The following is a 13,870-nucleotide window of genomic DNA, read 5'->3' as shown; positions in this document are numbered from 1 at the left end:
AGAGGATGAGATGGCTGGATGGCATCACCAACTCGATGGACATGAGTTTGGGTGAACTCCGGGAGTTGGTGATGGACAGGGAGGCCTGGCCTGCTGCGATTCATGGGGTCGCAAAGAGTCGGACATGACTGAGCGACTGAACTGAAGTGAACTGAAATGATAATGCAATTGTACATCTCCAAGTCTGGACAGGGATCACTGCTCCTGCCTCGGACATGTTCAGCCCGCCTGTCTGCTGGCCACCTCCCTCCTGAGTGACGAGGGTGACTGGATTCTTGTCCCGGGGCTGCAGCACAGTCCAGTCCGGCATCTACACCCAGAGAGCATGATGTGGGGGTCCCTCACAGGCTGGCGTTACCTTGGTGAGGCTCAGGGGAGGTCACTTCCACTTCTGTGTACTCCACGTCCAAGGTCAGGGGCTCTGCTCGAAAGAAAACAGCAGCCTGTGGTCAGACAGGGTCTCCTTGGGTCCAGGGTGCTGGGGAGGGGACTCAGGCCACATGAGAGGTTTCTACTCATATGATCAAATTAATCGGTATTTTTTAAAGGGGAAACCAGACACAGGGTTAATGCCACTCTAAGTGGGTGAGAAGACTCTTGAGAGTCCCTTGGACTGCAAGGAGATCCAACCAGTCCATCCTAAAGGAGATCAGTCCTAGGTGTTCTTTGGAAGGACTGATGCTAAAGCTGAAACTCCAATACTTTGGCCACCTCATGCGAAGAGCTGACTCATTGGAAAAGACCCTGATGCTGGGAGGGATTGGGGGCAGGAGGAGAAGGGGACGACAGAGGATGAGATGGCTGGATGGCATCACTGACTCAATGGATGGGAGTCTGAGTGAACTCCGGGAGTTGGTGATGGACAGGGAGGCCTGGCGTGCTGTGATTCATGGGGTCGCAGAGTTGGACACAACTGAGAGACTGAACTGAACTGAACTGAAGTGGGTGAGAAAACTCAGGCTGAGTGAGGTGGTGAGGAAGCCTGAGCTCCCAGGGTGTGGAAGGACCCTCCGGGTCAGGTCCAATTGTCACCACCGTGGGCGGACTTGCAAAGTAGATACATGGGTCACAGCAGTTACCTCTAGAAGCCCTCTCCTTGACCACAGGCACAGAAGGCTTTCTCCAAGATGGTGAGGATCTCAGGAAATGAGGAACGGGACCCCCAGCCTCAAAGTGCTTGAAGAGTGTGAGGCATAAGCATAGGAAATCCAGTTACACCCAAAATGGAACTTTCTGATTTCAGAATGGGCTACTAAACAAGTCAGGAAGCTCTCTCTCTTGAATAGCAGAGGCATAGGGTGTTTTTTCCAATATAGAGTTACTGCAAATCATCACATGGTACACTTTAATTTATACAATGTTATTTGACAAGTACATCTCAGTAAAGCTGGTAAAAAAAAAAATGTTAAAGATGCTGGGGTGGGGAGAAATACACATAGTAGAAATGCTCTTTTTTTTCTTTAAGGATAATGGGTAGGTATTTATTGAATTGCTATTGTTTAAATTTTATACATGTTATAAACATTATTTTGTATCTACTAAATGTCTAATAAAAATGAAAAATACAAATAAAAAATAAAACAGCACTGCTGCTTACATTTAAGACAAGTAACAACAGACACTAGATACTGTCTTTGGGAAAACCAAGAGCCATCTCTATTTAAAGGAGGTGAGGAAACAGCCATGGGGTCTTCACAGTTTTAGTTCTTTTCCTAGGCATCTTTGACATAAAAACAAAGATTTCTAATTTTTTTAAAATTAGATAATTACCTTTATTTTCATTTAATGGCTTCATTGCATGGTTTCCAACATCTTCATTGTAACCTAGTTGAAAAACAGCAATCATTGTGAGAGACCATGGAGTTCCTAGTTTTCTACATAAATTGTAAATGACTCAGTGCCACTAATGAGAGAAGTCCAGGCCAAATTCTTTAGCGCAGTTGGCAACCACAGTGTATTTGGGTTCTGAATACCCTCCCAGTGCCCCTGGGCCCCATCCAACCCGCAGTGCGGTGTCTTTCTAAAACTGGTGTGATGTCCACGTCTATTTATGAATGGTTCAAAATTCAGAATTGTTCACTAGAAGCAGTTTCAAAAGAAATTAAGCTTAATTCTAGAAGGGATGAGCCAGTGCCAAGAAGCATGAAAGACACTGGTGAACTAATCCTTTCTATCTAGAGAACTGGGTCCATGAGAACACAGTTTAAAGATACTGCAGTACCTCAGGCTGCCACCTGGGCATGGGGAAAATTCTTTGATTTTTTTTTTTTTAACCAAGTTGTTCTTTATTAGAAAGAATTCTTATGAATGCTATGAATACTATCCCTGAAGAGCACATGGTTTTCCATTCCATGTCATTATGCATTTACTAATTACTATCATGATTACTGGGTTTCCCAGGTGATGCAGTGGTGAAGAATCTGCCTGCCAATGCAGGAGACGCAAGAGATGTGGGTTCGATCCCCTGGTCAGGAAGATCCCCTGGAGTTGGACATGGCAACCTACTCCAGTACTCCTACCTGGAAATTTCCATGGACAGAGGAACCTGGTGGGCTAAATCCCATAGGGTTGCAAAGAGTAGGAGACAAATGATCGACTGAGCACGTACGCATGTTGTGATTACTAACGTATACTTATAAGCTAAAATAATCTGTGCAGAGAAAAATATAATAAGAACTGTAGTATTTCCTGCATTTTGGAAAATTGAGAGGAAATTCTATTTTAATATAAGTATCAGTATTTAAAGTATCATATATTACTTATATATGTTAATCACTCAGTCGTGTCCACCTCTTTGCTATCCCACAGACTGTAGCCCACCAGGCTCCTCTGTCCATGGAATTCTCCAGGCAAGAATGCTGGAGTAAGTAGCCATTCCCTTCTCCAGAGGATGTTTCCAACCCAGGGATAGAACCTGCACTGCAGGCAGATTCTTTACCGTCTGAGCCACCAGGGAAGCCCATACTTACGTATACATAATACATATTACCAACAGAACCCACTTTATACCAGAAAGAGGTATTTTCTCTATAGTATTGGATTACTTTTTGCCAAATATCCACCAATTTTTTCTGAATGGAGTTTCTCAAATGACATATTTGCTCTCTTCTCTTTATTGGCACATTACTTTTACTATGACAAATATTTTATTTTACTTTTTAAAAAGTTTGTGATTCTGTACAATAGGAATTGCTCTTCTCAAAATATTTCTCAAGACTTCCCTGTAAAGAGGGTATTCTAAAAATTTCTTACTTTGTGGGACACTGTTACAAAATTAAAAAAGAACATCAGTGTTCAACTCCCAAACCTATCTGGGACAGAACTCTTCGTGTGATGTAATCATGCCCCTCTCTGGGAAAGAGCCAGCACCCCTGCTAAGGGCTTGAATAATTTTCTCCAAGATCTAATGGGATTAAGAACTCCCTGGGGCTTCCCTGGTGGTCAGGTGGTTAAGAATCCACCTTGCAATGCAGGGGACACGGGTTCCATCTCTGGTTGGGGAAGCTCCCACATGCTGTGGGGCAGCTAAGCCCACGCACCACAACTACTGAGCCCATGTTGAGCAACTACTGAAGCCCGCCTGCCCTATAGTCCACGCTCCGCAACGAGACCCCGCCACAATGAAAAGCCTGCACGTGACAACTAGAGAGCAGCCCCCACTCTCCAGAACCAAAGAAAGCCTGCAATGAAGACCCAGTGCAGCCGGTGACAAATTAAAAAAAGAAAGAAAGAAAGAAAAGAACTCCCGGGACTGGCTCCGGGTTGAGCTGACTCTCAAGCTTGCAATAAACCTCACGACTAAGTACTCTTTGATTGTACCACTTCTTTAAGTGCAACTGCTAACCGTGAAATCTTTAAATGCATTTCCCATCGTGGCAAGTTTGAAATTCCCTTGTGCTTGCAAGAAATAATTTCATCTGAGATATTTTACCAGTGCCTTCATTTCATAGCTGGTTTCTATCTTACAAGTGGAAAATGATTACACGTGGGCAGTGTCCCGCGTTTGAAAAGAACTCATGTGGTTGTCCGCAGCATTGTAATTATTCCCCACCTTTCGTTCCTTGGAATATTTAAAAGATGGGGAAATTAGAACACTGTGTTCTGCCTTTCTTCTGACATTTTTGTTTTGCTTTCTAGCCCACCACCCAATGACTGATTAGATTAGGCGCCTCTGCCTGAAGCCAGAGTTTCCCGTTCAACCTCACCCTACCGCCCACAGATTCTGCTTCTCAGAAGGATAAGAGACGGGGAGCAAGCTGAGAAAAATTCTTAACAACGGCACAAAACCATGACAGTACCGTAGTGTCTGTCGGCTTCAGTACCGGCATCCGACAATGTCTTCTCATTGTTGGAGTTCAGAAGCGGTACGGCTGGCCTTAAATTGAAATTTTAAAAAAGGAAAAAGAAATAACATTTTTCTTGGCTCTAACTCCAAACTAACAACATAGTCAAAGAGAGCATGAGAAAAACCAGGAGGAGTTTTCTGCAATGAGGAAAATTTTACTCTCTTACTGGGAACTCATGCATTCTCCAGTTCTATGATTATTGGACAAAAACCTTTTTGCCATTGAAATCAGTGTCCAGACCAAAGGATGCATGAACGCAAGGATTTGTTGGGTGAATCCCATATCGGGAGGGGATTCCTTATCCTGTGTTAACGTTTTCTCTCAGGAACAGAGAGGTAGTTTCCATATTTGGGGAGTTTAGATCTCAAGAACAGTAAGAATAGTACAACCATTGTTTAAGGAAACTCTACTTTGCCAATTAAGTTAAAGAATTTTTAATTCCATCTACCACCATGATAATTTCATAAGGAAACGTGTAGAAAGGACATGATCTCAGAATAAAGCCATTACTTCTCCTGAAGGACAGTTTGCAATCTTACACACACACACACACACACACACACACACACATATCCCTTCATAGCTCACACTCAAGGTCCTAAATTTTTTGAGTTTGCCAAGAACCACTGAAGACTTCCTAATGACAGAAATCCTTGCCAGACGAGTCTATCCACACCCACAGATCAGCCTCCCCTCTTCCGAAAGACACTGACCTGGACATCTCCACGGGCATCTGCTTGGCTTTAAAAGACAAAGAGAAGAATCAAAGTCAGAATAAAGAACCCACATCCACATCAGATGGGAACACTCATTTCAACCATATTGGACTTTTTTTTTTTAAGACTGAACACCCATAAAAAGAGAGAACAGAAAGCCAAATATAGTCACATTTTTTTTAAAGGAAAACAAACAAATAAACAAAGCAGGTCTTCTCTTGGTCTTATACCAAGAGATTTCACATCATTTCCCATGAAATTGGACATTTCAACTATTTCAACCAGGAGCAGCTTCCCTTCGTGGAGTGTGGCAAAGAGGAAGATCACAGCACCAGGAAACAGATGAGCCAGATAAATGGGCGACCATCTCTTTGCTCCAAGACCTTCCCCAAAGTAAAGGTTAAATCAATCCCCGTGCTTTGAATCCCAAACTGGCCTGAGACAAAGGCCAGACTGACCCTGAGACAAAGGCCAGACTGTCCATGAGACAAAGGCCAGACTGACCCTGAGGAAGCAGTTTGTCCTGAAGACCATTTTCCCAGAGGGGCTGCCCCCTTCCTGCTTTGAAAAAACCCCACCTCATCTCATCTGGTCCCTCCTGTCCCCAGCAGCAGCCCCAGGGGTCTCCGACAGAACCTGCCTTATCTCAAAAAAAAGTGTTGCAGGGCTTCCCTGGGGGGTCCAGTGGTAAAGAATCCGCCTGCCAGTGCAGGGGACGTGGGTTCGATCCTTGGTCCCAGAAGATTTCACATGCCTTGGGGGCAACAAAGCCCGTGCGCCACAACTACTGAGCCTGTGCTCTGGAGCCCACAAGCCACAGCTACTACCGCCGCTCACTCTAGAACCCCTGCTCCGCAACAAGAGAAGCCACCGTAGTGAGAAGCCCGTGCGCTGCAACAAAGAATAGCCCCCTCTCCCTGCAACTAGAGAAAGCCTATGCAGCAATGAAGAACCAGCACAGCCAAAAGAAATAAACAAAATTTGAAAAAAAATTATTATTATTATTTTCTTGCAGACTTTACTGATGCTGTGCCCTTTTGCTTGAGTCTTGCTTAGTGGACTGAGTCTTCAGTGTCAGTGGATAATCCTGGCTTCCCTTCTATGTATGGATAACCCCAAGTACAGGGTAGAAATCATAGCACAACCAGATTGACCGGGAGGCATTCAGTGTGTGTGTGTTGGGGGGTGCGGTGGAGGGTGTCTCCACTCATGCCCAACTCTACCAACTGTAGGACTAGGTGTGGCCAAAGCCCCACACGAAGAGCTACTTCTGATCACATGCAACATTCCCCCCAAATTCGTCTTTTCCTGGGAGCCCAACTCAGAAAGCAAAGGCTTTCACTCATGCCTGGCTAACTCCAAAGGGCAGTAAAAGCTCATACCCACCAAAGGCAACATCTTTGGTTAGGAAGGTGACACCCCAGGAGGAAAATAAGTGTCATCAGCCACATGCCCTCGGCTCCCACTGGACCAGGGCACAAGCTTCCCATGAGGCTGAGGCCCCTCACCTCCATGGCAGGTTCCCTGGCAGGGCAGCCTGGCAGGATGGAATGAAAGGACTATGCTCACCCTTGGCTTTCTTCAGAAAATAGCATTTGGCTCCAAGTACCAAGGTGACAATGATCACTCCGATGACCACCACTGCAATGAGTCCTTTCTTCCAGGGGGCAAGATAGACTGGAAATGAAAAAAAAAAGAAAAAAAAATTTTTAAGTATATGTTTATCCCTCTACCAGTAAGAAATAGTACAGCCTTATGCAACAAATGGGCTTCCCTGGTGGCTCAGATGGTAAAGAATCCACGTGCAATGTGGTAGACCTGGGTTTGATCCCTGGGTTGGGAAGATCCCCTGGAGAAGGGAACGGCTAACCACTCCAGTACTCTGGCCTGGAGAATTCCATGGAGAAGTCCATAGGATTGGAAAGAGTCGGACACCACTAAGCGACTTTCACTTCACGTCACATCACTTAAGCAACATATAAGGCTGATTTTTATATCCTTGTCACTCGTGTCTTTCACTGAGCATCTACCTCTGAGGGACTCTGTAGTAGGTGCAGAAATGTTTGTTTCTGCTATAGAGTCAGTGGTGACCTGAGGGGACTGTAGGACTGAGGAAGATGCTTTTTAAGCTGTCTGTTCACCCCTCTTCCCTCTCTATACATCATCCTCTACCCACACAGGTGGGCCCCTCTAACTGTGTCTGTTCTGCATGACCCACTCCCCTCGACCATAGGCGGTCCATGGATGGACGCTTGATCCAAGTTGGTGTCTCTGCATCAAGAAGTTTGTAATGAGGACTGTGTGAAAGCCTTCTAATTCCTTATAATAATCACTTCCTCTTTCATACTTAACTTGAGTGGACATTTGTTACCTGCCACCAAAGAGCCTAGTGGATGTTGGTCCCTTGGCCCATAGCAAGATGCACTAAGTTCCCAGCCGTCTCCTCTCAGATGTGCTTTCTGGCCTTGAGCTTGCAGCTTGCACTGCATTCTGCTGTTGAGAACTCTTACCTCTGACGGTCAGTGTGTTGCTTTGGATCACGTGTTTGGAAAGGTTGGCTCTGTTGGAGGCCGTGCAGTAATACTGTCCCTCGTATTCCTTGCTGGCTGTGGTCTTGTGCCACATGATCTGGGTGGCATTTATGGTGTCTTGGTAGAAGGGTTTGCTCTCCTTTTCTTTGTAAAACTTGTACGTGATAGGAAAGGATCCTTCGTTCACGGAGCAGTAAAACACAATGGGCTCCCCAGGCTCCACCTCCCCCTTCAAGACAATGAGCTGGGCTTCATCCACTGGGGCTGGAAGGCAGGAAAAGGATTAGTGCTGAGCAGAGAAGTGGGCAAGGGGAGGAGCATGACACGGCCGCTGGTCACGGCCAGCCTTCTATAATCATGACTCAGACTTAGACTTTGCCCTTTACTCCCCCAGTGAGCCCAGAAGAGCAGCAACGGACACCTGTCCTCACACGCTGATTAGACACAAGAGGCTAGGGACACCACCACCACCCCCTTCATTTACCACCTCAAGCACTGGGTTGGACACAGATGTTACGGAAAAACTCCAACAAACCTTTTGGCCAATCCAGTATTACTGACCACTCAGCTTAACTATACAATTAGCTTATGTGTTCTGTTGGGGTCTATTCTGGGTGAGTTTGTGTATGTGAGTGTGTGTGTGTGTGTGTGTGAGATTTCTCTCCCTCTGCTTAACCCAGATGCAGGGCATTTCCAGATCTTACGAGCAAATAACCTTGACACACAAATAACCTTCTCTAGCGCTTGTCCTGTCTTTCTCCTCCTCTGAATGATCGAAACCAATTGCTTTCATGTCCGTATTTCCCACTTCCTTGTGAGCTTGGGAACCTGAATTCTGTCCCTCTGCTTCCGAAACTGCACTGCATTTTTGGTTTTGAAGAAACTCCAAGGTCACCTGATTCCCAACTAACTCATCCCCGAGTTTCCTGCAGGTCAAATCCATGTTGGACGTTCTTCCTGCCTTTCAGTCCTTGGCCTTCCTACAGCTCTTACCTGTCACCCAGCCCTTCCTTTGGAATTCAGCTTCCCCTGGGCTCCCGTGAGGCCTCACTCTGATTCTCTTACCTCCTCGCCTGCCATTTCCTCTTTATTCATCAATTTTTGCTCCCTAAATTAGGACTTTCTGCAAAATCCAGTCCTCAGTTTGCCATCTCCTTTCTCATCTTTGGTGATTTCACCTACATGATAGTTTCTATTTGCACATTTAATGCATAAAGACACAGCATCTAAAGCTTAGATACATAGTTCTAGTCCAGGTTACTCTCCTGAATTCCATGTCTTGACTTTAACCTGTGCATTTCCACCAAGAAGCCCTGCCAGCCTCTCACTCCCAGCAGATCTGAGCAGAACTCACCTTCCTCCTATAGCCCCTTTTATTCCATGTCTAGCCACAAAAATTCTGAGCCTAAACTGTCTTCCCAAGTACAGTACTATTAGTGGGAGAATGAACTGATCAGCAGACCAAGATCTGATTTACGAACCGCCCTCTTGTGAGTGCAGTGGGTGGCCAGACCATGGAGCTGCTGATCCAACAAAAGAGAGCACCTGGCCTGGTGTGGGATGGCAGGAGTTGATCACAAGGAAGGCTCCTGAATGGTGCAGCCTGACCTGACAGCCTCTCTTCTTGTGAAGCACAAGGAGGTGGCAACAAGCCAGGCTTAGGAGCTAGACTGCCTGTCCAAAATTCCCAGCATTATTGGCCACCAGCTGTTTATCTTAAGCCCTAGTTGCCTCACTGTAAAATAAGGATGATATGAATATGGTGCTTACATGGCTATTGTAAGTGTGAATGGGACTAATTTACTAACATAGTTCACACAGGGTTGGACATATGATCGGTGCTCATGAACATTAGCCACTAATATTGACCCGCTTTATTTTTTTAATTCATTAATTTTTGGTAGCACTGGGTTTTTGTTGCTGCATGCAGACTTTCTCTAGTTGGGTGCAAGGGCTTCTCATTGAGGTGGCTTCTCTTGTTTTGGAATGTGGACTCTAGAACATGTGGGCTTCAGTAGCTGTGGCCCACGGCCTAAGTTGCCCCATGGCATGTGGAATCTTCCCAGGCCAGGGATCCAACCTGATTGGCAGGTGGATTTTTAACCACTAGATCACAAGCGAAGTCCAGTATTGACCTGATGAAAACCAAGAGTTTCACATGGGCCTCTACATTAGCTTCTTAAAGCACTGTAAGGTTTGAAGTCCCCACCCCTTCTAACTGATGCGACTAGCAGGTGAATCTTCCCAAGATCCAGTTCTCAGCATGCCTTCATTCCCTCTAGCTCTTCACTGCACACAGGACAAAGCCCCAGCTCCTCTGACTGGCAACTGATGCCCTTCATGGTTAGGCTCAGTTACTCTACAAGTTTATATCCAATGACTCTCTATTCCCAACCTTACTTTCCAGTCATCCGTCCCCAGCCTTTTGAGCTGCCCCACGGAGCCTTTTGATCACCTATTTGACTAGGCTAGAGACCATCTTGAGCCTTCTCCGCCTACCCATCATCGAGCCCTAGTTCCTGGCCCAGCTCTTCCCACTCAAGCCAGATGATATTTTCATGCCCTCAGTTCCTATTATCATCACTGTAAGGAGAGTTTGCAGGAGAGTTAATAATGTGTTGCCTGGTAACATTTTAAAAATATTTATTTGCATTATTATTCAAATACGTTAAAATGTTTCTTCACTATTTAATCAGGAGATACAAAGAATATATCTTCTTTTTTGTTGTTATGACCTATGGCATGAGGTGCTTATTAGCTACCAATGCTAATTTGAGAAGTATAGTTACTCAATGAAGTGAAGTGAAAGGCACTCAGTTGTGTCTGACTCTTGGTGACTCCATGGACCATACAGTCCATGGAATTCTCTAGGCCTGAATACTGGAGTGGGTAGCCTTTCCCTTCTCCAGGGGATCTTCCCAACCCAGGGATCAAACCTAGGCCTCCTACATTGTTACTCTTAGGCTATACATGAATAGTAGGAAGAATCAGGGAGTCCCTTGATGGCTTAGAGATTAGGATTCTGGGTTTTCACTGCAGGGGACATGGGTTAAATCCTTGGTCGGGGAACTGAGATCCTGCAAGCCGACTAGTATGCCCCCCCCACCCCCGAGAAAAAATTATAGGAGGTATCACTATCCAACTCAAGATGTCCACATGGCACACGTAGATAAGCAGTCCTTAAACAACAAGGAGGACGAGGAAGCCTTATTAAGCTTTTTACAACAAGATGCAGAACATCTCAGAGCTGCAAGTAATGGTACTCCTAAGGCCTTCTGAAAGGTACAAGACCAAGGCTCAAGGAAAACTATTCACCCCAGGACAATGGTATATTTCTCTGGAGTATGAGAGTCCCAGTGACTGTTGGCCTACAGCTCTGACCGCTGAGATTTCCACACATGACAGAATTTGCCCTGCCAGGGGTCCAGCATCCATGGTAGAGAAGAGCTCTGGTCTACATTTCCCAGAGAGGACTGTCAGTTCATCTAAAAAGGGACAAACGGGGACTTCTCTGCTGGCTCAGTGGTAAAGAATCCACCTGCCAATGCAGGATACACAGGATCGATCCCTGGTCGGGGAAGATCTCACATGCCGCAGAGCAACTAAGCCCGTGTGCCACAACAATTGAGCCTGTGCTCTAGAGCCTGGGAGCTGCAGCTAATGCAGCCCGAGCGCCTAGAGCCCCTGCTCTGAAACAAGAAGAGCCACCGCGATGAGAAGCCCACGCTCTGCCACAAAGGGTAGCTCCCACTCACAACTAGAGAAGAGACATACAGTGATGAAGACCCAGCACAACCCAAAATAAATAAATCACACTATAAAAAGGAGCAAATGGAACTTCCCTGGTGATCCAGACTCTGTGCTCCCAATGCAGGCAGCCCGGGTGGGATCCCTGGTTGGGGAACTAGATCCCATATGCCACAACTAAAGATTCTACATGCTGCACGGAAGACCCAGCGCAGCCAAATAAATAAATGAAAAGGAGCAAATGCTAAGGGAACCCCAAAGCACAACTTTTGTGCTTCCTCAAGTTGGGACACTTGACTTATATTTCAACAGTTCACTTGAAAGTTTCTGAAAATAGATGATGCCAGCCACACTGATAACCACCAGATATTTTCCAGCCCCAGTTACTTGGGCTTTGGTCCTGCTTTGGCACATGTCACGTGTATGGACTTTGCACAAGTACCATCCACTTCTCTTGTCCACTCCCAAACCTTTGAAAATGTGAATTAAACCACAGTCCCCCGTGGATTCTTCTCACAGCACAGAGACTTACCTATCACCTTTACTCGCAGAACTTCGCTGAACATCTTGCTGTGGGAATGGCAATTGTCTGCACTGCAGCAGTATTCTACATCTTTCGTGGGTTTAACTCGGAATATTGCAGGCTTGTTTGAGCCCACGCTCTGATTCGCCACAGGCTTACTTGTGTTTGAAAGCTGATAAAAAATGGGCGCCGTTCCGTTTACGGACTGACAACTGACTTCAATGGTCTGTCCTTTAATCACCTCGGACCTGGAGTCATGAAAAATGCTGGGCTTGGAGAGCATTTCTAGAATGACAGAGAGAGAGAGAAAAACAATCTGAGACAAGACATCCAGCCCAAGGTGTTCCTTCTGCAAACTCTGGGCTTGGCTTTCTCTATCATGGCTCTAATTTAAAATGCCTGCCTGGACCCAGAGATCGCCACACTTAGTGAACTACGTCAGGTAGAGAAAGCCAAATATCATATAATATTGCTTATATGTGGGATCTTAAAAAAATGGCACCAGTGAACCTATTTATAAAACAGAAAAAGATTCACAATGTAGAAAGCAAACTTATGGTTACCACAGGGGGAAGGGGGCGGGGAGTGGGAGGGATAAATTGCGAGACTTGGACTGACGTATACACACTACCATATATAAAAGAGGTAACTAACAAGGACCTATGGTATAGTACAAGGAACACTATTCAATACTCTGTAATGGCCTATATGGGAATAGAATATAAAAAAGAGTGGATATCTATTATGTATTACTGATTCACTTTGCTATACAGCTGAAACTAATGCAACGTAGCAAATCGACTATATTCTGATAAAAATTAATTTAAAAAAATAATAAAATAAAATGCCTGTGGCCATATCTATCTTTAGGGGACTCCTTTTAGATTCTTGAGGAGGGAGAGGGAAAGAGAATAATATAAACAAAAAAGGATGACACAAATTCAGGAAAAACATTATAACCCCCTAAATATATGCTTATATTTTCACATATCTTATGCACACATACACACACATTCATATCTCTTTCTTTGTATTGAGAAAGATAGAAGGAAAGTGTTAAAAAAAATATGTAACAAGTATCCAACAATATATTTTAAAACAAATTCTCAGTGCCTCAGCCTCTCCTGATAGTAAGTTTCATGCCTCAGAAACAAGAATTATACGAGGCCATTATTTAGAAATTAGCTTATTTATAAAGCTAATAGGACGAAATGACCTCCTCACAAGAACTACAACAACACAAAGAATTACAATGGAATGACTCATATTTGTCTTGTATATTATTTCCTTATCCGGTAGATGACCGCTAAAATCCTGCTTCAGTTGAGACTAAAACCTTGGCTGGATTTACACTGAAGGCTCAACTGAAGGACCATGACTACTGAAGAAGCACAGCGACAGTGACAGCTTGACTGGTGTTTCACATCCCGCTCCTCAAAGTGTGGTCCGGGGCCCAGCAGCACCAGCATCTCCAAGACGCTGGTGAAAGACACAAAGCCTGACCCCAAACTAACTGCTCTGTAACCAGGTGTTTTGTGCACATTCAAGTCTGAGAAGCCCGGCTCTAAGTGGTCCAGATATCTACTTCTACCCAGTAGGGGTCCCAGCCCTTTGGGTAAGCCAGGAGAGGCATCAAAAACTGGAACTTAGGGACTTCCCTGGCAGTCCAGTGGTTAAGACTCCAAGCTTCCACTGCAGAGGGCAAAGGTTCGATCCCTGGTTAGGGAACTAAGATCCCATTTACCAGAAAAACATCTATTTCTGCTTTATTGACTATGCCAAAGCCTTTGACTGTGTGGATCACAATAAACTGTGGGAAACTCTGAAAGAGATGGGCATACCAGACCACCTGACCTGCCTCTTGAGAAATCTGTATGCAGGTTAGGAAGCAACAGTTAGAACTGGACATGGAACAACAGACTGGTTCCAAATAGGAAAAGGAGTACGTCAAGGCTGTATACTGTCACCCTGCTTATTTAACTTCTATGCAGAGTACATCCTGAGTAA

At 45.1% G+C, this 13,870-nt stretch overlaps 1 protein-coding gene across 4 annotated transcripts in view; it reads right to left on the bottom strand.

The window, feature by feature from the left end:
* Positions 1 to 13,870, bottom strand: part of PECAM1 (platelet/endothelial cell adhesion molecule 1) — a 109,625-nt gene that overhangs the window by 22,771 nt on the left and 72,984 nt on the right. For all 4 annotated transcript variants that reach the window (XM_010856412.1, XM_010856413.1, XM_010856411.1 and 1 more), the window contains 7 exons: positions 11,873 to 12,148; positions 7,573 to 7,857; positions 6,632 to 6,739; positions 5,060 to 5,087; positions 4,299 to 4,375; positions 1,771 to 1,824; positions 359 to 421 (listed from right to left, as the gene is read on the bottom strand). In XM_010856412.1, coding sequence (XP_010854714.1) covers positions 359 to 421; positions 1,771 to 1,824; positions 4,299 to 4,375; positions 5,060 to 5,087; positions 6,632 to 6,739; positions 7,573 to 7,857; positions 11,873 to 12,148 — 891 coding nt within the window. The remainder of the gene's footprint in view (positions 1 to 358; positions 422 to 1,770; positions 1,825 to 4,298; positions 4,376 to 5,059; positions 5,088 to 6,631; positions 6,740 to 7,572; positions 7,858 to 11,872; positions 12,149 to 13,870) is intronic.

Source organism: Bison bison, unplaced genomic scaffold (genome assembly GCF_000754665.1).
Source record: "Bison bison bison isolate TAMUID 2011002044 unplaced genomic scaffold, Bison_UMD1.0 scf7180017864371, whole genome shotgun sequence".
NCBI classification, from domain to species: Eukaryota; Metazoa; Chordata; class Mammalia; order Artiodactyla; family Bovidae; genus Bison; species Bison bison.
Note: the sequence above shows the minus strand (reverse complement) of the source record. Positions and strands in the feature narration are given on the sequence as shown.